Raw genomic sequence first — 25,000 nt, forward strand, 5'->3', positions numbered from 1 at the left:
ATGAAGAGAATTGGCTCGATGGTGAATGCTGTATTGGTGGTGAACACACATGGGGTGGTGAACACACATGGGATGGTGAATGATTAAAAGTTGGTGAGGGTCTGGGAGACGGCGGATGCCTGGGAGAAGGCGGATGCCTGGGAGAAGGCGGATGCCTGGGAGACGGCGGATGCCTGGGAGACGGCGAATGGTGGATCGGTGAAACATGGGAAGAGAAAGGTGAGGAGTGGGGATATGGCAAATGGTGGGTGGAATCAAGTGAACACTCCTGAGTTGAGGATAGTGTGCTGTTGGCTTCACAGGTGGAGCGAATCAACTCGTTCTCAAAACCCTTTTCACAAAGTTTCCTGCAAATTCAGCAGAAAGACAGACAGGCATCTTTCGTTTTCCGAACTACGGTGAACCTGCTAATTGTAAACTTGTAATGTGAAAATGCTGTCGAGAGACTACACATAATTCTCCATTTCAAGAAGTAATGGACTGTACAGTGTACAAGCATTTAATGAATGAGATTTATTCATCTCAAGCAAGAGTTATGAAGCAGGCCTTCAGTTATTTTGGTGCAAACGCACATCAAATTGAGCTCTACTTCTTCAAGTGTTGTTTCTTTGGTACAATAGCCGTTTCTTCATTCTGATCTGGAGTGATTGCAGTCATCCCTTGCCATTAATGCCACAATTTTCCATGCCGCAAGATAGACAGCATACGATCAGCGCTTACCGCTCTCGTGGGCAAATCACTTGAGTTGTGTCATTATGCATGAGCAGGAAAACAAAGGATGAAGATAACCAGCTATGGTGAGGCTGAAAATGTTGCCACAGAAAGCAGTGATCACTTTGGGCATATTAAACTGCCAAAACCATGAGCACTCTTACACACAGACACAAGGGCTCAGGAAAAGTTTGTCAATCGCTGCGGAGATTTCCAGATACAAGGCCTACAACCTAATACCGAGTTCTGCCAATTGTACTTATTGACCGGCCATTTGTCGCCTGCAGCTCAGCAACTAAGCCCTCGAGGATGCACAGATGGTGGGCCAGTGATATTGCGATAAACATTAATATCTTGTTACCTCCGCAAACCGAAGGTGGGAGGAGGTTATGTTTTCACCCATGTCTGTCTATCCGTTTGTGAACAGGGTATCTCAAAAAGTTCTGGACCGATTCAGATGAAATTTGCTGGAGAGCTTAGGTATGTGACACGGACAGAATGTTTAGATTTTGGTGAAGATCTGAATCCGGATCTACATTAGAGTTTTTTTTTTTTTTAAGCGATTTTTTCACCATTGAGAAATGGGCCAAAAATGATATATAGCAGAATTTCTGAAAAAAGTTATGTACAGATTCGGACGAAACTTGATGGATGAATTGGTTCGGAGACAAGAACAAGCCGATTCGATTTTGGAGATCCGGATCCAGATCCGACCTATCAGTGGGATACAAAAAAAAAACTAATCACCCTGGCGGAGGTATGCACTCTACCGAGTGGGCGTTCTCGTTCAATTATGTATTAAATTTTAATCAGATTTTATATTTTGTGAGTTTTGTGATCTCAAGAGTAACAATTAATAGAATTAATCAATCATGTAAACAGGTATAAAGCAATATTTAGAGACTGTAAAGTGGAGAGGTTGCACTAAACCATCTTGAGAACATATCGGGAGGTTTTAACAGTGATTGAATTATCGCCACAACTGTAGTTATACTTCGGTACAACAAGACAAACAAATTAAACAAGCATGCAAGCAGTTGTAAAGTTGTTTTTTTATTTGTTACCTCTGCCACCAAAGGTGAATGGAGGTTATGTTTTCACCCATGTCTGTCTGTCTTTGTTACTTGAGACATCGAAGATTTGCAAGTATGTATATTGGTTGGTCTGGTCTGTTATTGTCTGTTTGTCAGTTTTTCTGTTTGTCAATCGCCCACAGGTCACATTTTTACTCTGATCTTCACGAAACTTAACCACCTGCTAGATGTAGTGACAAGCTAGCTGAAAGTCTATGGTTTTTGACGACAACAGGTCAAAGGTCAAGGTCACGTAAATCATCAATTTTCAACTGATTCACTTGATATTTATCTACCTATATAAAACACTTTGTGTGTTTGTATCTTTGTGTATTTGTCTGTCCCCCTTCATAAGGACGATTTAAAATCGTGGAGGAAAAAAATCAAATTTTGAAGGAATTTATGCAATTTTTCCAAACATTTACTAAGTCAGTCATTTTGACACACTTCTGGTCAAGTGATCGGCATGACTTTGGCACTTTAACATCCCTACCATGGCCTAATGCCGTAGCCCAAATTTGGTGGCATAAAGCATCCATCATCACTGGTGGATCAGGAGAAGAAGATTTTGGAAGGAATTTGCAGGACCTCCATTTTGACACGCTTCCGGTCACGTGATCAGCATGGCCTCTGCAATTTAATAGCAGGACCGCGTCCTAATGTTGTAACCCAAATTTGATAGCATTCTGACTGGTGGATCTGGAGAGGATTTTAAAATAAATTTACTAAGTCGGCCATTTTGACCTACTTAGTTATGTGACCGGAACGAGCTTTGCAATTCCTGTTAGTAGTCAGGAGAGGAACGTTGCTGCCAAATTTCAGCCAGATTGGCCCAGCGCTTTGGCTGAAAAAGTCGAAATAGGAGACGGACGGACGATTGGACAGTGTGCAGCGACGGATGGACAGTGTGCAAATACCTCATCTGAAATTTAAATTCCAGATAAGCTAAAAATGGGTTAACAAGTGACCAATAGAGAAATGATAATATTTATGGCATCACCACAGCAGATCTCTGATGACCAATACTGTCATTGTTTTCATACCCATTGGATGTTACATTCCCAAGCAGGAATGGCAGCACAGAATCCCTGCATTTCAGCTCTGGTTCAATCATGGCGAGCTCTCCGGCACTCAGAACCACCTTGAGGAGAGAACTTGACACGTCACCCTGTCAGCATATGGACATGGGAGTGGGGAGGTCAGAGGGGCAGTATTAATATGGAATAGGCAAAGCCGAGAAGCGAACGTAGAATTCTTCTTACATTCAATGCTGCAATTTCCAGTTACTTCGGCCTGGATTCGGGATCAGCGATCAAATCATGTAAATCACGATTAAAAATTATTTTTGATGATGCGGGAGTTATCTTTATTAAAATCAGTGGAGGAAATATACACCATGTCTGATATTTGGGTCTTTCTTGTCTCCGACGATGCCTTTATCTCCCGGGACGCATCATTCCCCATGACAAAAACCGGAAGCAAAAGGGTCATAGCCGACGACACGGATTCCAAATTGCCAGGGTATTGTGTTGTTGTTGTTGCCGTTGTTTCCTATTCTCTCATGTACACGCGTTGAGTATGAAGCTCACTATTTTCGCTATGAATGGCACAGGAAAAAAATTGCCAATTACCTTGTAGCATTTTGGGTGTGTTGTCATTGCGATTCCCAAGTGATTGTGTTCTTGTTACATTTAGTTTGACAACACGATTCCCAATTTATGAGAATACTCACTTTCTCCTTTTTGGGTATAATCATCTTCTTCAGTGTTTCCTTTGTGTACATTTCCAAGATGTCCAAATTTGGAATCTTTTTCAGCTTGTGTTTTCCATTATTCAGCCTTTTGCTCTTCTTCTTTTTCTTCTTTTTCTTCATTGTTCTCTCAGTTTCTCGGCAATTCCGGGTTCTTTCTTGCCGGGGAACACACGTGCGCCGAGATTCCAGTATTGTGGATTTGTTCAACTTTTTGTTGCAGCGAAGCTGCAAACATCAAACCACAGGGAAGAAGGGACGAAGGAAGTGATGAGATTTTGAGCAATAGCCTGTCTGCCACAAACATAAAATGTCCTTTAAAGGCAAAAAGATGCATGGTTGTGTTACGATTGCTGAAATGGTATTTTTCACTTTCTTTTTCACTCCTGTACATTGTACTGAAATCAAGTATATTTAAGTATTATTTTAAAATAAGAGTACAGATGGTATTGTTTCAAGTCAAAACAAAAAAGGCCATGAATATCATTTGGATTTGGCACATAAACCTTGAATCGATTTGCTAGATACAATACTTAATATGGAATTGATATATACCTCTATAAAAGTTGTATTGGCAAATACCAAGTTTTGAGCGTAACTCAGGTTTTGAGCCAAATCTAGATATAACATTGCTTGAGAAATAAAAATCATACAAGCAATAACTTTTTTATTATCATTATTATTATTATTATTATTATTATTATTGTCACAACAATAACGACCGCTAACTTGTTTATTAACTCAATGTCCAACATATCTCTCACCCATAGTTGTAGCTATGACATATGCTTATGCCTTGGCAGGTCAATTTTCACTGTTACAACTGCTTCTGGCAGAACAGGCATGAGGCCATTTGGTGGTGTAAAATTTAGTTTGATTCCAAACTGGCAAAATAAGTTTCCATTTATATTTACATTCTTCATCACAAACAGGGCCTGGAAGGACAGCCCAGAGATCTGCACACTCAGCTCTGAGCTGTCAAGACTGGGTTTTAATCTTGACTCAGCCATTAAGTGTTATCCTGGTGTTTTGCAGACAAGACGAGGCATCAATGTGTGTACCGTCCCTTCGATGGACATTAAACTTGGCGTACCTTATGCCTGGTGTTGGCTTAATGGTTAGGGTGGTGGGCTTTGGATCCTATAGTCCTGAGTTCAAATCCCGTTCAGCTGTTGAATTAATACCAGGTGGGGTTAACTCGGCCTGTCATCCTTCCGAGGTCGGCAAAATCAGTGCCAGCATGCCGGTATACTGTGTCGGAGTGGCGACCCATCCAGGATTGTGCCCAATAGCCAAGGAGACTGCTGAAGCAGCACCAACGCTCTGCACATAGTATGGTCCCAATCTCCTCTCCTCCCTTATGCTGACATTAGTTGGTGGACGTTAAAGATCCCACGGTGTCTTTTGCAAAGAGTATGTGAGCTATCGCTGGCACCCTGAACAAATTCCAAATTCCTACCTTGACTAACACTGGGAATGCAGACAAACCACGCAGTGCAATCCTAAACATGGGGCTACTTTGGCACACTAAACCTGTTGCTGAGCAGAAGTCAGAAAGAAAAGAAGTCACAAAGAGAAAACAACAACCAATATGTGAGATATTAACGACAGCTACATCATGTTCAGAAGAGATTATTGGAAATGGGTTTATCAAGTTCACAGAGAAGGATATCGTTCCCATTTCAGATTTTACAAATGCTTTATTGCAGGTCTTTGGCCTTGCAGGGCTCTCGGGTCCACACATGGTCCCAGCAAGAAGGAAACTAGCAAGTCAGTTAGCTTTGGATATTGTGTCATTGGTGTGGAATCATTTTGTTAGCTGTTAAAACAGTCTGGTACAGATTCAGCCAGAAGGTTCAAACTTGTCTCCCTCCTCTAAAACCTGGTGATGCCTTGTTAAGTCCGTCTCTGCAATATGCTCGCCTTCCATCCCTTTCTTCACTTAAAATGGCACCACAGCCGACTCTGCTCGTGAGAAGGCCGATTGCCTAAATTGTGTGTTTGCTTCCAAATATTGCATCCCCAACCCCTCTCTCTCCATACCCACCCTTCCCAGTTGTACCCAACTGCTGCTGGTTGCATCATTGCTGGGACCACAGCTGTGCTGCTGATGCAGTGCCCCATTTTCAGTAAGCTGATACTCATTTTGCTGATCTCGGAAGGATGACGGGCTGAGTTTAACCCACCTAGTGTTACTCGACGGCACGACAGGGGCTCAAACTCAAGACCCTCAGATCTTATGACAGCTATTTTAACCGTTAAGCCAACACCAGGCTTTAGAATGGAAATAAATCAAGAAGAATTCCCTCAACATACTATATATTCCTTCTTGCTCTTAAAAATGAAACAATGAATTTACACCGACTTGGAAAAGAAAAAAGAAAAACAAAGTACAATTCAAGAGAAGAAAAAAAAACATCAAATAAATTTGATCATCATTAAAATTTTAACACGTCCCCTTCTCTCATCATTTCAAGACAACAGCTGCACTTCATATGGACCCCATCCTCTTCGTCTCCATTTTACCAATGACGTACTAGAATGCAACACTGCTCATCATTTATCCTGCAGAGGTTTACTTCAGAGCCTTGCTTGTATTGTTGCATCTTTCGACAGACATTATTTTAAATTTTCTTTTAAACATCTGTCCCACTTCTATATTTGTTTCCCACAAAATATTTAAGCATGCCAAGACTGGGGATTGGTAAATGAATCATGACGTCACTATGCACACATTCTCTCCACAAGAATGAGGATATTTTGAAACTACTTCTTCCTTCCCTTTACATTTCAAAATATATTTTGCTGACAATCTTTAAATCATTTGTAATGAGGATAGAAATCCTCCTTTGCTTTATCTCTCCATTCCAATTGCATTACAAATTGTATACCAGAAGCTTTGACTTGCAGTTGTCGTGTTTGTTCATCAATCTGACCTGATTCCCCTCTCAAACGTGTGCTGGAGTAGAAATTGTAGCATAGCGGATTTAAAAGTTTTTAACTTTTAAGCATCAAACAAATAAAAATGTTCAACCTAAATTAGCTGACAAAAGCATTTTTTAGAGATGGAATAACTACATCATAAGTTTAAGTCCTTTACAAATAACATTTTTTGGACCATTGATATGTTTGTGGGTGCAGAGGTCAGATTAGAACTAAGGCATAGGACATCTGTTTGTGATCACGTAGTTTTAGGACTTTTTGAAGCCTGTCTTAAGGACACGCGAGTAGGCACAAGTCATCCTTTGTGTTCATGCACCTTTGGGAGGTGGCGCAGTAACCTTTTATGGCTAGAGAGGTGTAAGGATTTCTGCCACGTACCTCCCGTGTATAACCGAGTGGGAGAGGTTTTAGATTTATCAGCGTCCATGCCGTTGCATGCAATTCCACCGCATCTCCCCCTTCCCTCACACACTGGAGTAGTGGAAGATGCTTCAGCCCTCCAACACAACTGTCTGATTTGCAACAAGCAAGGCTACACACCACTGGATCTCCCTGCTCAGTAGGCACTCATTGGGTCAGGATCGGCACCGTCTGATTGGACTGAAATGCAGTCTTTCTACTGTGGAGTGTCTGAGGCCATAAGGTTCGGCTAAGTAAGAGTCTTCCGTTTGTACGACTCCCCGGGGCACATATTAATTTTATTGTAAATAACTGCAATTATTGCGTTCTTGTTCTTCCCCCATCCCTATTTTAATACACACTTTCAACTCACTTGGTCTCTGTTCAGGTTATTCGGACTGTCACAATCGCTGGGAAAATATCTGCGTTGGCTTTTATAATCATTTTGAGCAGTGCTTCTCAAACTATCTGATGGGGCGGACCGGCAGATTTTTTTTTTTTCCAATGTGCCAGGGACCGGTACCATATTTGTGCCATATTATTATTTGTTTATGATCCGAGAAATTATTGTTTGAACATCCGTAGTAATATTAATTTATACTGGAAAAAAATTGAAATATAATTAATATGATAAAAGTTGACACATTTTTTTATACATATATATTTTGTAAACGAGTAATACAGTATTACAATATTAAAAAATATACAAAAAAATCAAACCAGCAAACCCTTCAAACATAGTTATTATAAACATATCATGACAACTGTACAATTATAATTACACCCATTTTGGCAAAACTAAAGAGCACCACCTGACAACTCCGCTGAAATTCACATTATATTACCTTAACGTTCGGTTCTGGTATAACTTCCAACGTTGACAGACTTCTCTCTCTCTCGTATTTTGAATTTGTCGGCTTAAATATATTATTTTTCAAGATTTTATACATTTTCATTTTATACATTACATGTTATCTATGATGATAATGTGAAACTGGAAAAACTCGCCGCGGACCGGCAGCCTATGACTCGCGTAGCGGCACCGGTCCGCATACCACCACTTTGAGTAGCACTGCTTTAGAGGATAATTTGGACTTTAGCAAGTAACACTCATTGAAATTACTCTCCCGGGGTACACGGTTATCCGCTCGCACCGCCATTTAGAGTGCTCTGCATAGAGAGAAGTCTGGTGCACTGCCCAATCATCCAGGGACATTCCAAACTGGATAGGTATAAGAGCACATTGGCCCTTGATCCGGCCGAGGCGTATGGACTGGTTGGTTGACGTGGCCACCACAACACTGGCAGTCAGGATTGGGATTTGAACCCGGGTCTGAATCTCGACACCGCAACAATACATATATAAATATGTGACATTAAATAGATGCGGTTGGGACAATACATCTTTCAGCGACACAACACAGCCAACCAATAGATCAAACAAAGTCTGAGTGAACTCCACTACTCAATTTTGGAACAAACAGGAAAGAGAGCTCTCCACAGGTGACAGTCTGACGCAAGGACTGTGTCTAATGGGGATCAGCGGAGTGCTCGTCACACCCCACGTTTTGATTTGATCGCCAATCACATCACGTGCCTTCTGGTTGAATGGTTTGCATTAGCAGGAACAATTGTCTGGGTGACAGACGGATGGTTGTTTGTGCGGATTATGCGGTTTTACCATGTGAGACATAATCCGCGGCGATGCTCACCAGAACAGTCTGGAGGTGTGTCTGATGTATAAACGACGATTGTGGTCATCATTGGTGAAATATGTCAGTATGCCATCGTGATGATTGCAAATAAGCCCGAAATCCATATCGGTGGGCTCCGTTTGATGTTTAACTGATCTTAACCATATCATCTTTGTCTGTTTGACAGAGTCACCGAGCCGAGGCCTCTGTGTTGGAGGTGACGCTTTGGGGTAGGATTGTCTCCAATGGGGATCAGGGGAGTGCTCGTCACACTCCACATGTTTCGATATATATATATATATATATATATATATATATATATATATATATATATATATATATATATATATATATATATATATATATATATATATATATATATATATATATATAGTTACGGCTGTGGAAATTCGCAGAGCACCAATATTGGTCCATCTCCTAAACCGCATCGCCCCCAATACCCAACAACGGAACAACATCGCTTCATGTTCGGCTCCGCGGGCACCGCCATCTTTGTGCCGGCAACGGCGAGATCGCTGCAAACAAGCGTGGGGGTTTCCTTGTTGCTTGCGACGGTGATTTCTACCACGTCCGTTCTTCCTTCAGCGTCGATGTTCTCCACCACGTCGGCTCGCTCCAAGTTTCGCCTCGGAATTCAGATCAGGAGAGCGAGCGGGGCGGAGCCAGTGGGGGTCAGAGGTGAAAGAGCGAAGATCAGATCTCGCTTCACGAACCCTATAAAAAAGCACGCAGGGTGCCAACTCAGCGAGTCGGTCGGGGTTTGGAGCAGTGTGAGGAGCGGAGCTCAAGTCCAGTGGAGGGCAGTGGAAGTCCGGGTTCACCGAGGAGACGGAGTGGGGAGCACAGCAGGCCGGCCGTGCCACGCCGAGCTGCGCGTTCGTGTGGGACGTGGGGAGGGCCGGAGAGAGGTTGCCAGCCAGGATCGAACGGTCCGAGGTGATCGCGCTTCGGAATGGACGGGCTCTTAAAGAGAGCATCAACTCTGAAAGAGCATAAGACCCGTTCGTTCCTCTGAGGCGTTGCCAGCTGGGCCCGAATCACCAGGCCGTCGGATGGGCCTGGGCCGGACCGCGCTCGCGACAGCTGCCATGGGGACGGGACGTCGCGGGTCGCCCCAGCGAGGCACCTTGAAGGTGAAGGTAACCAGCCCGGCCTCGCGGAGCTCCTTCAGTCTCCCAAGCTCTGTGAAATAAAGACCCAAGAGGTCCAGTCTACCCCTCGTCTGTCCTGAGGTTTTTCCTTGCTTTTGAATGAATGCTGTGGCGCCATGTCTGCAAGTAGAACTGTATAAGTGTATACATAATAGATAGACGTAGTAGTTTTGCATTTAATTGCTTTTGTTGGTTGTATACTTACGTGTGCGTTCGGCCTTGCATAATTGCCATTGTTCCATTAATTGACGTGCATGCCTGCATATGTGCTTATTCAATAAATGTGCTTGTTTAAATGTTAACCAGTTCGTTGCGTCCTCTTTCCCGAATTGAACTGCCAGATTGAGTTCGGAATAGCAGCTGGCTTTTTAATAGCCGATAAAGTGATCGGGACAAACGGGGCTGCACGATTATCCCAAAACGAAGCGAGCTGCTTAAGCGGCTCGTTTCCAAGCAGCCCCGTTGAGGTACAGTCTCTCGGTAGTCTGCCCGCGCGATTAATTAGGTATATCGACAATTCAGCGATTGACGCTGTCACAATATTGACTAGGCTGTGGTGTGCTTAAAAACACACCCGTGGCTGGTTTCCGGCGTTGATCCAGAAAGCCACGACTGGATTGTCTGTTCAGTGGACGAAGCGGCTGCTATTAGTTAAACGCGGTCGTTCGCACGCCGGCGGGCGAGAAGCCACAACTATATATATATATATATATATATATATATATATATATATATATATATATATACATACATATATATATATATATATATATATATACATATATATATATACATACATATATATATATATACATATATATATATATACATATATATATATATATATACATATATATATATATATATATATATACATATATATATATATACATATACATATATACATATATATATACATATATATATATATACATATATATATATACATACATACATACATACATAGCCTGGTGTTGGCGCAGTGGTTAGGGCAGTGGCTTGGGACCCGAAATGTCCTGAGTTCAAGCCCCGTTGGGACACTGAATTGATTATATATATATATATATATATATATATATATATATATATATATATATATATATATATATATATATATATATATATATATATAAATATATATATATATATATATATATATATATATATACCAAGTCGAAAACACCAGGGGGTTGACTCAGCCTGCCATCCTTCCAAGGTCGGCGAAATGAGTACCAGTTGTACTGGGCCCGGTGTATGCCCCGGTTAGAATAGGTGTACCATATCCCTGTGTGTCGTAAGAGGCGACCAGGGTTGCGTCAGGAAGGGCATCCGGCGTAAAAACCTATGCCAAATCATGATGCGGACAACAAAATGAATTTCCATACCGGATCGGTTGAGGCCCGGGTTACCAACGACCGCCACCGGTACCGGTGGTCAGCAGGGTACCAGTGGAAATTGTGCTACTGCTGGGCGAAGGAGGAGAAGGAGACGGGGAAGGTGAGTCTGGAGGCAGTGGGAGAGGCGGAAGGGTAGAAGTGTACAGGTGAGAGTTGGAACTCTGAATGTTGGGACGATGACTGGCAAAGGGCGAGAGTTGGCTGATATGATGGAGAGAAGAAAGGTGGATATACTGTGTGTACAAGAGACCAAGTGGATGGGGAGTAAGGATCGGAGCATTGGAGGTGGTTTAAAATTGTTCTACCATGGTGTGGATGGGAGGAGAAATGGTGTGAGTATGAAGTGATTACTTCCGCGAACCCTGGAGAAAAGGAGGGGGTGGACCACAACCCCAATTGAGACGTGACCCCTTTGAGCTGTGGTGGAAAGGCGGCGGGGTCATGTACTGGGTAATGAGGGATTCCTTCCCTCACTCCCCTTCCAATGAGCCAAAGAAGCAGGCCATATTGGGATGTAAAAATTTTTATTGAAAATTATTTCGAGAGTGATTGGAAATTGAGACTGACAGAAGAGTGGCACGAGTGGATTTGGGTGATTATTAAAAAAAAAGTGGTGGAGACATCACAGGCAGAGCGTTAAACACACCTGAAACAAGTGGATGACAAAGAGTGGCTTGTTTGAGGAAAGACTGAAATGCCTGGTTGGAACCATGCAGAGGTTCCATGGGGCTGGTGAAGAGATTTTGATGTTTGGGATAAATTGTTGGAAATAAACGATTACAGCAGAATGGAGGAGGCCAGCGGACGACGGACGTGGTGAAAAATTGATTGGGGTTTGATTTAAAAAAGTGTATCAGTTAAATTTGATGACCAAGTGGGATCCGAAGGACAGGTGTGTTTTTGTTTTAACATAAAAGTAAAAGGTGTGCTGTATCACGTGATTGGGTTTTCGTATATCATGACTCGGCCGCTAGGGGTGACAGAGATGTACATTCGGACGCACAATAAAGCGATGTTACTGCTACGCTCTCGCCCTCCATGTTCCGCTGCACCTCGGACACCACAGTTGACTAACGAGGATGGTTGATCGACGAGTCACGGCGCACGGACAGGTGCCCGTTTTCGTTGGAGATGACTTCGAATTGTTTTCGGAACAATTGGAGTGCTATTTCCACACGAATGATGTGGTCGACGAGAGCAAACAGAAGTCGATCTTGCTCGCCTCGCTGTCGGCGGAGCATTATCGACTGCTGAGTGATTTGGTGGCGCCAGACAAGCCCAGTGGGGACGCGCTGTCGTTTCAGGACATTGTGCAGAGGATGAAAGCACACATGACGCTGGAGAAGTCATTACAGCTGGCTCGATACCAGTTCGATCGCCTCGCGAAAGGTACAGGGGAGCGCGTCGCTGATTTCGTGGCGCGGATGAAGCATTCGTCCGTGGCCTGCAAGTTCACGGCAGAGAAGCGTCTAGCTCGGCTCAGAAATCGTTTTATTCCTGGTTTGCAAGATGCGAAAATTGTTTCGGCGGTTCTACGGCTGAAGGGTGAAGCCATTACATTCACCTCGGTGGTCGACACTGCTACATCTGTCGAGCAGACTCTCGGAGATGTTCGGGCCATCACCGGCCGCAGCATGCCAGATGTCCCGGGGGCCCACACGGTGTCGCGAGCGCCCCGGGACGCACGCACGTCCTTCGGTGTGGGTCAGGGCCTGACGTCGCCGCGCGGCCGCACGAGCGACGAGGTGACCCCGCGGACGTGTTTGGGATGCTGAAGTCGACACCTGCGCCGTGTGTGCCCGTTTAAAAGCACCGTGTGTTTACGTTGTCACAAAGTGGCTCATCTGAAGCGTGTGTGCCGAGGGGCGTTGGCCACCATTGAGGTCAGGGACGGCGATGTGCGAGGCGACCCGGGGCGAAGCCGGCAGCCGTTGATGGGCCTGTTTTCAATTGGCCCTGCGGCAGCGCGCCCGATGACGGTGGAAGTCAAAGTGAACAACACGCCGATCACATTTCAGGTTGATACGGGAGCGGCGGTGTCGATCATCGGCGAACAGACCGCACGTAGACTCAACAACCTGAAGCTTATCAGGTCCGACCTCACACTGTTCACGTACACCCGCGAGAAGATAACGCCAGTCGGGATGGCAGACGTGTCTGTGCGGTACCAAGGCCAGGTCGCCGCGCTTCCGTTGTACGTCGTGCGGGGGAGGGGTCCGTCTCTCCTCGGCCGAGACTGGCTGACCCGCATCAGGCTAGACTGGGCCGCCATTCACCTTGTGCAACCCGTGCCAAGCCGATGGGAGGATCAGTTGGAGAAGATATAAAAACTGCGGAGATCTAGTTGGAGAAGATTCTGCAAAGACATCAAGGTTTGTTTTGCGACGACCTTGGGAAACTCAAGGGCATGGAGGCAAAGCTCTTCCTGAAGGAGAGGGTGGTTCCTCGTTTTTGTAAACCACGACCGGTGCCGTATGCCCTGCGGGACAAGGTCAAGGGTGAACTGGATAGGCTGGAGGCCTGTGGAGTGATCGAACGGGTGTCGTACTCAGATTGGGCCACCCCGGTCGTCACGGTGCTGAAACGGAATGGAGACGTCCGATTGTGCGGGGACTTCAAGTCCACGGTTAACCCGGGGCTCAGCGTGGAGCAATATCCACTGCCGTCAATCGATGAAATATATGCGCGATTGGCGGGGAGTCAATACTTCACGAAGCTTGATCTGCGTGATGCATATTTTCACCTGCCGATGGATCCCGGGAGTAGCGAGCTTTTAACAATCAACACGTGTCAAGGACTCTATCGGTATACCCGACTCTGTTTTGGAATTGCTTCGGCCCCAGCCTTGTGGCAGAAAGCCATGGATCAGGTTTGCATTGGCCTGCCCACTCAAACCTACCTGGACGATGTGCTCATTGCGGGGAAAACGGCGGACGAGCATCTTGCGAACATTGCCCAAGTGCTGACGAAGCAAGAAGCATGCGGCCTGCACTTGAACAGAGACAAGTGCGCGTGCTTCAAGCAGCGCTTGGAATACCTCAGGCACGTCATCACGCCGGAGGGGCTGTTGAAAGGCCCTCGGAAGGTGGAGGAGATTCAGCACATGTCACCGCCTCGCGACAAGACGCAGCTGCGCTCGTTCATTGGTATGGCCCAGTATTACCAGAGGTTCGTGCGCGGGCTCAGCTCACAGCTTGCGCCATTAACGCGGTTGCTCAGGAAGAACGAGCGCTGGGCCTGGGGGCCTGCACACCAGGCGGCGTTCGACCGCATCAAGCGGCTGCTCACAGAGGATACGGTCCTCGTGCACTACGAGCCTGCGCATCCGCTCTTATTGGCATGCGACAGCTCTGCATATGGCATCAGGGCAGTGCTCTCCCACAGGATGGACGATGGTTCCGAGCGGCCTGTTTGTTTTGCATCCCGGACCCTGTCCGCAGCAGAGCGGGAATATGCCCAGATCGAGTGCGAGGCTCTCAGCCTCGTCTGGAGTGTGCGGAGGTTTCATCAATACCTGCTGGGGCGGCATTTCATTTTGCAGACGGATCACAAACCACTTCAATTCATCCTGAGACCCGAACGCGGGGTACCAGTGGTAGCGGCCGCGCGGATACAGCGGTGGTGTCTGTTTCTTGCTGCGTACAATTACGATATTCAGTTCTGGAGCACCGAAAAGCATGCAAACTGCGACGGGCTCTTGCGCTTGTCTTGCGCGGAGGGTCCAGCTGCGTCTGAGTCGGCCGACCAGGTTGATGTGTTCGCGCTGGGCCAGGTCCAAAGCGGGCTGATCACGGCCAAACAGGTCACGGTGGAATCGGCTCATGATCCAGTGCTCGCCCGTGTCGTCCAGGCGATTTCTACGGGGAATTGGAGCGGTCTACCTTCAACGCCGGCATTTCAGCCTTTCGCGTCACGCGTATCGGAGCTGTCGTTGGTCCAACGGTGTGTTATGTGGGGAATGAGGGCGGTGATTCCACCGAAGTTCAGGCAGCGGTGTTTGGAAGAACTGCATGTCGGTCACCTTGGCGTCGTGAAGACCAAGAGTTTGGCTCGTAGCCTGTTGTGGTGGCCGGGGTTGGACAAAGACATTGAGCAGTTGGTTAAGCGTTGCACCACGTGTCAAACAGATGCTGATAACCCGCGTCGAGCCTCGGGGATATGGCCAACCCCAGACAGGGCCTGGCAGAGGGTCCATGTGGATTTTGCGGGGCCGGTTAATGGCAAAATGTTTTTGATTGTGATCGATGCATTCTCTAAATGGCCGGAGGTTGTGGTAATGCAGCATACATCAGTGAACATGACAGTAGAAAAACTGCGGACGATCTTTGCTAATAAAGGGATACCCGAGGTTCTGGTCTCTGATAACGGTCCGCAGTTCATCGCAGGTGTATTTGATGAGTTTATGCGTCAAAATGGTATTCAACATCTAAGGTCCGCACCATATCATCCTGCAACGAATGGGCAGGCGGAGTTGTTTGTTAAAATGTTGAAATGGGCTTTGGCAGGGGGGGTGTTGCACCTGTGCAGAGGGTGGTCGATTTCTTTTTGCTCCAATACAGGAACGCTATTCATCCTGTCACCGGCGATTCTCCTGCCATTGGTCTCTATGGACGGGCATTGCGGTTCAGGCTGGATTTGCTGCGACCTGGAGGGTCGGTGAGTGGGGCGGTGTCGCGCCCGACGCTGCTGCGCGGTTTTGATGTGGGACAGCGAGTAATGGTGCGCGATTATTTCCACGGGTCCAAATGGGTACTGGCTGTGGTCTCTGTGGTACTGGGGCCGGCGAATTGCATGGTGCGGACTGATGGTGGGGAGGTGTGGAAGCGGCACGTGGACCAAATGCATGATCGCTGTTCAGCGTCACCCCCCCCCCCCCCGTGCCGAGCGATGTGGGACCCCCACCTGTAATGTCGCCGTGGCCAGACGTTGTATCGCCAGGGCCGGACATGCCGACGCCCGTGCGTAGTTCACCTGATTCAGTCCTGCCCGAGGATGACGAGCAAGCTTGTCGGCCGGGGGCGGTTGTTGTTGCGGATGGGGCGAGTCCGGCGAGGGTGTCACCTCGACCACACTGGGAGGCGTCTGAGCCTAGGCCGTCTGGCGTCGCTGCCCGTCCGAGGCGGGTCAGGAGACGGCCGCGGTACTTGGAGGATTTTGATTGTTGATTGGTTTCATTTGGTCATGTTATAATTGTCATTTCATCATTAGAATTGTCATTTTATGTGGGGAGGAGTGTGCTGTATCACGTGATTGGGTTTTCGTATATCATGACTCGGCCGCTAGGGGTGGCAGTGATGTACATTCGGATGCGCAATTAAGCGAAGTTACTGCTACGCTCTCGCCCTCCATGTTCCGCTGCACCTCGGACACCACAAAAGGTGTTGGATGGTATTGTGGACTGGGTGTGTGGCACTGTGGAATGAATGACTAAAGTGTTTTGGTGAATGGCGTGATTGTGCGAATGAGGAGAGTGAGTGTGAACAACGTACCCTGTCGGTAGGAGTCTCCTAACCAAGTTAGTGCAGGTTGGGGGACTTGGAGGATTTGACATGGATTCTGGCTGCTGTTCCATTGTGCAGGCAGACTGCTAGGGGTAGGTGCAGGCCAAGGTATGGTGGTACTGGCTGGGAGTGTGACATGGTATTGGAAGTTCGTGAGTCGGGAGAGAGGACACCAGGGCTTTGGGGGCTCCTGGCAGGTGAAGGCTGTCAGAGGTGCCAGGAGAGCACAGTCGGTTTTAGTGCCAGCAGAGCACAGTCGGTTTCAGTGCCAGGAGAGCACAGTAGGTTTTAGTGCTAGGAGAGCACAGTATGGGTGCTAGGAGAGCACAGTATGGGGGCTAGAGAGCCACCCCTTAGTTATGAGCGCCAGAAGCACGCTCAGGTGAACCCCGAGGTCGCTGGGTGTCCTCCACCCCTGATTGGAAGCAGGCAAAGAGGCCTAGTAGTAGTCACACTCCCCAGCCAGCGAGTTATGCCTGGCACCACCAAATGGAAAAAGACAAATAAGAGCCTTGCCCAAGTTTAAAAGAATGGAACAGTGTGCCAGGTTGGGAAAAATTGGTCATTAGGATCATTCTAGCTATAGCGGGTTTTGTTTCATTGCTTGGAGCTAAAAGTAAATGGTTCGGTTCGATGAACTCTCCTCCGCACCATTCATGCGTGACACTTGGTACGAGTAGTGTTGATGGGAAAATTTGTTAACAAGGGCCAGGCTAGGTCACCCTCTCCAAGTGCCAAAGAGGCCACTAGTGTGTCATGAGCACACACCCACGAAGATAACAGTTGATTAAGAAACACACCATCCTGTCTGCTAAAAAAAAAAGAGCTTATTAAGAAGACCATACCAAAACAAATCCTGCCAAAACAAGTCAGGCAAGGAAGGTTCAGGGTACACTCCATCTCACCTGGTCTGAGGTCATCACACCCACTTGCTCCCTCAACAACGCCTCCAAACTACGCTTACCATTGATATCACCATGCCACCATTGCTGTGCCGCCTGCTGTCCAATGCAGGACCTGCTGCTGCTCGTGAGTCGACCATATGGGCCGAAGTCATTTTGTGGGCCATATGGGCCAAAGCATTTTTGTGGGCCATATGGGCCGATGCCATTTTGTGGGCCGTTGCGGCTGAAGATTCATGCCATTTTGTGGGCCGTTGCGGCCGAAGATTCATGCCATTTTGTGGGCTCAGTGGACCGAATAACTCTCTGTGAGATTAGGCCACTGGGCTGACTGAACTCACCTGTTGAGAGGCCAATAGGGCCATGAATTGAGGAAACCCTCAGGGATGAATAGACAATACTGCTGGGAGGGGGCATGAAGGAGCGAACACGTTAGGGAACTTTGAACCTTTGAATGTTCTGCTCCTATGCAAATGTGGTGTTAAAAGTAAAATTGAATGCCCTCCCGTTCAAATCCATAATTATAATGTTAAGTAGTGTGCATAGAGTGTGAATTTGTTTGTTAGATTGGTGATCCGACACACAAGGATAGAAACATACCAATCTTACTGTGACACTTTGGTTTTTGGAGTTAAGTGCTTCCCATATTGTGGGTTAGAGTAAATGGGAGATCTGTGCTGTACGTTAGGCAGGGCCATTACCGTGGGCTGCCCCAGATGGAGGCTCCGGAGAGCCTCGAGAGAAAGGTGGGGGTAGTGTTGCGGAAATGGCCCTTCGTGTGTTATTAAATATAGGATTAGCTCAGATCCTCCCTTAAATGCATGTTTAACCAGGTTGTTTGGTAATCGGACGTCACATGCGTGTCGGGAGGTGTAGCAGGCTGTCCATTGTGTACCGAGAGGCGCCGTTCTTCTTCTTCCTTTCCCCCTCCGAACCAGCCCCTGCCCAGTGCTCTGACAGAGTCATTCAACGAGACGTGTCAGCAACCCATTGGAGGAGAGCGGTTGCAAGCTCGAAGGATGGACCAATCACGTATCCCCGGAGGCGGTCCAGAAGAGCGAGCCCCAAGAAGGCAAGGGAGAAACTGCTAGTGTCGAGTCTGTGATCTGCTTCGTGAAAAAGGCCCGCCCCAAAAGGCAAGAGGAACTGCATGAGGTCTGTCTGCTATCTGCTGTATGAGGAACTGCCGTGTTGGTCGGCGATCTGCTTCGAGAGGAACTGTTTGGTCAGTCGGGCATCTGCTTTGTGAAGAGTGGTTTGGCCGGCTGTTCCTCCTCGGCCATGGACCCAGCATGCAGAGTCCAACACCCAGATTTGGCCTGCTCTGGTGTACAGGCCAGGCCTGGATTCGCATCCTGGACCTTGTGAGAAACCAGCTGGAACACACCATAGATCTTTCTCTCCTGTGCCGTCGACCTTAGGGAAGCTGTCGCCGCCATCTTGCCATGCAGCGTGCGTGGGTGGTGCCGACGAAAAGGAGGCCGTCGCCATCATCTTGCCACGCTTGTATGCTCGAGCTTGGGCGCTCGAATCCGACACCATCGGCTTGTCACGAGCCGCACTGGTGCCTTCAACACTTTTCCTCTCATCCATGAGGCACTACCAAGTACTCCATGTCTTGTCTGCATGTTGTCTGAGGTTTATTTCGCTCGGGCCCCCTTTGAAACCGGTATCCGTAGCTCCCTAGTTAAGAGCGGGTTAGAGATGAATGATAACATTCGTGAATGTTTTGCTTGTGTTGTGTTTCCCTGATGTGTCCCCAATAAATCTGGCTGATTCATATGAAAGTTGCCGCCTTGAATTTATTTGTGCCGTGCCGAGGAACAATCTGCTCGATTTGTATTTAAAACCAAACGGGCTACGGACTGGAAGACTTCGCTCGATCTCTGACAAACCCAGTCTGTAGCCAGGGTCTATTTCCCCAACTGGTAAGGCCCAGGTGTACTATGGTATCACGATCCGAAGCACGTGACCTGAGACCTGTGCCGAACTAGCCGGCGTTATAACCCCTGAAACGGCGGTGCTGTTAAGTAACGCCGAATCTTCAACATTTGGCTGTCAAGAGTATGGTGCGAATCCCACCACCGTCAAATCCCCAACAATATATAATTTTTTTTAAATGCATCATATTGTGGCAATATCAGTTTTCAAGTGATACGGTCATTGCTGTAACAATAACCTCAATCAACACCATCCAATTCCCCCTACTCCTCTTCAAAAAAGCATTTCTGCTTTTTATTGTATTTTTCTAAATTTGGCAAGAACCCCCATTTGTATCATGCAGCAATGTCAAATATTTGTGTGTGCCACCAGCTTATTCCAACCTCCATATGCTGCAGCTGTTTCGAAAGCTCCTTAAGTAGTGAGCCAGGGCGCAGAGTGTCAGGGATCTCATGTGCATGATCCGTCAGGTTCTATCATAACAAAACACATGATAATCAGCTGTATACATTTTTAAAAGCGATGCTACCCGAAGAAGTATGTGTAATTTGGTGCCGTCAAAAAATGGTCCTAGTTTGACCACATCATTTTAAAAGAAATTGTGAGAAAGGCTTACCTCTTTCTTGATCCAGGAGCGGAAAGCATCAAGCAGGGCACGAGCTCCCTTTACCACATGACTCGGTAGTGTGCAGCCATCCTCACGCAACTCTAAGGTTGTTTGAGAAAGGAGAGGAAAACAGTCAATCATAATGAGTAAGTTTTTGCCTCAATATATTATGGTTGATTTTGTTTGAAATATTAAATGAAGGAAATAAATAATCAGGAGCCCCCTATCTGAAGTTCAAAACTCTTTCCATTTGTATTCCCAGTTGCAATACCACATCGGTGAATTAGTGCGAATTACTAACTACAAGGCGAGAGACATGATCGGCATTGAGCTTATGGGAGCCCCACCATTTGCTTTTCCACAGTGAGTAAAATTAATCATTGCACCATCATTGGTCGTACATGATGTCATCAGTGCGCAGACTGACAGAAATTAACAAAAGTACACAGTACCCTGAAAATTTGGTGATTTCTCCGAAGATATTTTCACAAGAATCAGTACATTTTCAGGAGAATCAAAACACACCAGTAAAGAGTGAAGAGAAAGAAGCAATTCCACCAAAAAATAAAGGCAGGACAACCAAGCTAAAGGTATTAAGTGTTTAAAAAAAGTCGAAATAATTTTGAATTGACTCATCGCATAATGGTTCTACCTTTCAATTGATCAAGCAGGTTCTTGCCAGCATACCAGCACATGGACTCAAAGTTTGGAAACTTGAAAAATTCTGGTGTTTTGAGGCGTCTCTCAATCTCATACACCCTGTAGAAAGACATGCATTTTGTGTTGTTATGTAGTGGTAGCTATATCTACGATATTACATGTCAAAACTAGAAGGGCACTCGGTGAAGCGCATACCTCCGTCGATAACGTCTGATGCACGAGAACATATATGGCCCAACACGTTTTTGAGATATAGTGCGACATATCGTTTTTGGTCCTATCTCTCAATGGTGAAGAATCACTTACAAAATTCTCGAAGTCGGATCCAGATCCGGATCTTCAACAAAATCAAATCAATAGAAGAAGCAACAGATGTGCGAAACAATTTATATAACCAGAAACATGTACAATATGGTTATTTTATCAATGCAGTACCCATTGGTGGTTTGCACAAACAGTTCTCCCCCAAATGCAATAGTCATAAAGCATCCGTTATTAACGTTGGTTTCTTAAAATGGATGTCCGTTACTTTTTATTTTACTTCGTGTTCCTTTGTTATACACTTCAAAAAACATTGATGTCTATTCCACAATTCACAAGTAATCTGCAGGATTTTAAGCTTCCCATGAACCATTATTTTGTTCAATTAATCGAGAAATCAAAACAACATCACATAAAGCTTGACATTCCATTAAAAGTGTTCTCGCCCTCATGACTGCTCACCTCATTTGCACATCTACATTGAGGCTGTGCAGGAAGTTTCCCCCAAAAGCAATGCAGTCATGGGGGGTTAGTACTGAATGGATCCAGCCTGGACAACAGCAGACACATGGGGATAGATAGGTATGTTAAGTGAGTGTTAAATAACAAGCAAACAGCTGGTGCAAAGCACCATCATAAAAGAGGCAACAAATTTTGGTATGCAACACACAAGACACCAATATGCTGTACCAGGCTTTTAAATCCACATTACTGGCAATCTTGTGCTCTAGAGATCAGATCAGTGTTGTAGTCAAGTCCACCTGGTCCGGGTCCGAGTCAAAGTCTGAGTCCAAGCTGTCAAAGTTAAAGTCCGAGTCCCGTGGTCTGAGTCCGAGTACTTGGCATTCCAAGTCCAAGTCCGAGTCAGAGTCCTGTGCTGAACATGTATTGGAAAGTGGAAAAAAAGAAGAAGAAAAAAACGAATTAATTTGTGTTTGCGTATTATGTAAGTGACCGTTTTTACAGCCATTTTTCCCTGCTGTGCAGGGGTTTGGCTTTTTCTTGAGGCAATGTTTTATGGCCGGATGCCCTTCCTGACGCCAACCCTGGTCGCCTCTTACGACACACAGGGATATGGTACACCTATTCTAACCAGGGCATACACCGGGACCAGTACACTGGTACTCATTTCGACGACCTCGGAAGGATGACAGGCTGAGTCAACCCCCTGGTGTTAATTCAGCAGCCAACGGGGCTTGAACTCAGGACCCTGGGATCCCAAGCCACCACCCTAACCACTAAGCCAACACCAGGCTTCTTGCGTATTATGTAAATGAATACAATTAAATATCAAAACCAACGAACAGTGTAACTTGTGACTTGCATCAAGAACTTATTCCATATTATAGCCCTCTTGCTGGAGCAATATTCCCATAATATTATGGCCCATAATATCTTAGGGGGTGCCTGCCTCTGGTCCAGCATTGCAGATTGTGACAGAGGGGTGGGGGTGAAGGGGTGTCATATTTTAGAAAAAAGTGTTAATTAATGTTTGAATGGCCGCTCATAAATCAATGGCACTCACATATCATTAACCACCATTGAAAACCACAGTCTTTTTTAACAACACCTAAAATAAAATGTTTGATTACTCATTCGTAGCTTAATAATGTTTAGTTATATAATACTAGGAAGAGTACCTGTTCCAGGTGATGGGAAAAGCGAGCAAAAGTATCCATCTCCAGTGATGGGAAAGGTTTGAGTCAATCTATCGTTTTAAACCAGCTTCACTGACGGTCCAATTGGTTAGTCCACTACACGTCGCTTCACTGACGGTCCAATTAGTCATCCTGTTAGCGAAAAATTTTGGGTGAGAAGGAGAAGGAAAGGAAAACAAATTTACCCATGCAGAGATTGCTTTATCCCCGACTCCCCACCTTCCGTCCCCGTCCTCACGTCCCGCTCCACCCCTCCTTTGCCCTCTCCCCTCCCCCCGTTCATCCTGATATCCCTTCCCGCAAGAAATGTCACACAATGACAGACTTTGACAGGCCTTTCCGATTTTTTTTGGGGGGGGGAGGGGGGGTGGGGGGGAAGGTGGTGGAGAATAGAAGGAGAACAAATTTACCATGCAAAAAATTGCTTTAACCTCAGCATTGCCCAGAAAGGAAATGGTAATACCCTCTGCCACCATCACTAGGTCATGCTACATGGGACAAATTTACATCTATAACATATATCCCTCCCCCCCCCCCAGCATGAAGCCATGGCCACATAGCTGATGTTAACCCCACCAGAAAAGTTGTATTTGCATCCCGAGTTTGGAGTTCGTAACTTAAAAGATGTGGCCGAGCATGAGGAACAAAGCCAGAGAGAGAGAGAATGGCGTGTATGTGTGTGTGTGTGTGTGTGTGTGTGTGTGTGTGTGTGTGTGTGTGTGTGTGTGTGTGTATATATGTGTGTATATATATATATATATATATATATATATATATATATATATATATATATATACATACATACATATACATATGTATATGTATATATATATATATATATATATATATATATATATATATATATATATATATATATATATATATATATATACACACATACATATACATACATATATATATATATATATATACACATACATACATATATACATACATATATACATACATATACACATACATATACATACATATACATACATATATATATATACATATACATATACATATACATATACATACATATATATATATATACATACATATATACATATACATATACATATACATACATATATATATATATATACATACATATATATATATATATATATATATATATATATATATATATATATATATATATGCCTGGTGTTGGCGCAGTGGTTAGGGCAGCGGCTTGGGATCCAAAAGGTCCTGAGTTCAAGCCCCGTTGGGCCACTGAATTAATACACCAGGGGGTTGACTCAGCCTGTCATCCTTCCGAGGTCGGCGAAATGAGTACCAGTATACTGGGCCGGTGTATACCCCGGTTAAAATAGGTGTACCATATCCCTGTGTCGTAAGAGGCGACCAGGGTTGCGTCAGGAAGGGCATCCGGCGTAAAACATGTGCCAAATCACTATGCGGATCATACGGATGATCCGCTGTGGTGACCCCTAACGGGAGCAGCCGAAAGAAGAAGATTATATATATATATATATATATATATATATATATATATATATATATATATATATAATATTAAATGGACTTTTTAAAAGGTCAAGTGTTGCACTCTTGGTTTCACTCAGAACCAAAGCTCTGAGCTACTTATATCACCTACTGCAAAATGGTGGTGAAACAGGGCACGGAGGTTGCATTTGTCAAAAGAGAGGGCAAAATATCCTGGTTGCGAAACAAAATTTGGCATCAACATTACTCATGCCTGTTCTCCCATCATTTCAAAAGTGAATGTTGAGCTTTTCAATGCAGCATGAGAAGTGGCCGCAATCAACAGGAGACAGACGAATGCAAGGACACACACGGTTCACAATATATAATGGATGACTTCCCTTCCAAGGAACTTCAACACAGAAAGAGACCATTCGGCAAATGAAGCATGTACAATGGTTGCCAACCTATGACTTTTTATAGAGTCAAGGCTCGTAGAAGAGGTAGAGCACTAAACGGATCATGACACCACAGGACAAAAGGAACAGTAGTGAAAGGGTTGGGAGGGGTACAAAATAGAGGGAGAATTAGACAAACAATGGGGTCGGGATGAATGCGGTGGACAGGATGGCAACAGAAGAAGCCTTCTTCCTGACCCCTCCCCCCCTACCTCCCCACAATCCTACCTATCCCCCTCACTCCCTTCTCACCACCCCTCACTCCCCACCTGCCTTATTCCCTCCGCCCCCCCCTCCACCCACTCACTCCCCTCCCAATACTGTCGTAGCCAAATATATTGGCACCCTTGCACTTTTTTCAAATAATGCACCATTTCTTTGAGAAAATTGTTGAAATTAAAAAATATTTTTGTATCCACAT

At 45.6% G+C, this 25,000-nt stretch overlaps 1 protein-coding gene across 10 annotated transcripts in view; it reads right to left on the minus strand.

The window, feature by feature from the left end:
- Positions 1 to 25,000, minus strand: part of LOC147018539 (uncharacterized) — a 282,825-nt gene that overhangs the window by 82,799 nt on the left and 175,026 nt on the right. For 8 of the 10 annotated variants that reach the window (XM_085898301.1, XM_085898300.1, XM_085898299.1 and 5 more), the window contains 7 exons: positions 21,474 to 21,561; positions 20,743 to 20,849; positions 20,100 to 20,191; positions 19,867 to 19,956; positions 3,517 to 3,762; positions 2,828 to 2,952; positions 1 to 347 (listed from right to left, as the gene is read on the minus strand). The exon at positions 1 to 347 is cut by the window's left edge and continues 384 nt beyond it. In XM_085898301.1, the coding sequence (XP_085754427.1) occupies positions 1 to 347; positions 2,828 to 2,952; positions 3,517 to 3,762; positions 19,867 to 19,956; positions 20,100 to 20,191; positions 20,743 to 20,849; positions 21,474 to 21,561 (1,095 nt within the window). The remainder of the gene's footprint in view (positions 348 to 2,827; positions 2,953 to 3,516; positions 3,763 to 19,866; positions 19,957 to 20,099; positions 20,192 to 20,742; positions 20,850 to 21,473; positions 21,562 to 25,000) is intronic. The other 2 variants (XM_085898297.1, XM_085898302.1) reach the window with 2 other exon arrangements.

Source organism: Eptatretus burgeri, chromosome 10 (assembly GCF_056783735.1).
Source record: "Eptatretus burgeri isolate ZD-2024b chromosome 10, Ebu_testis_v1, whole genome shotgun sequence".
NCBI classification, from domain to species: domain Eukaryota; kingdom Metazoa; phylum Chordata; class Myxini; order Myxiniformes; family Myxinidae; genus Eptatretus; species Eptatretus burgeri.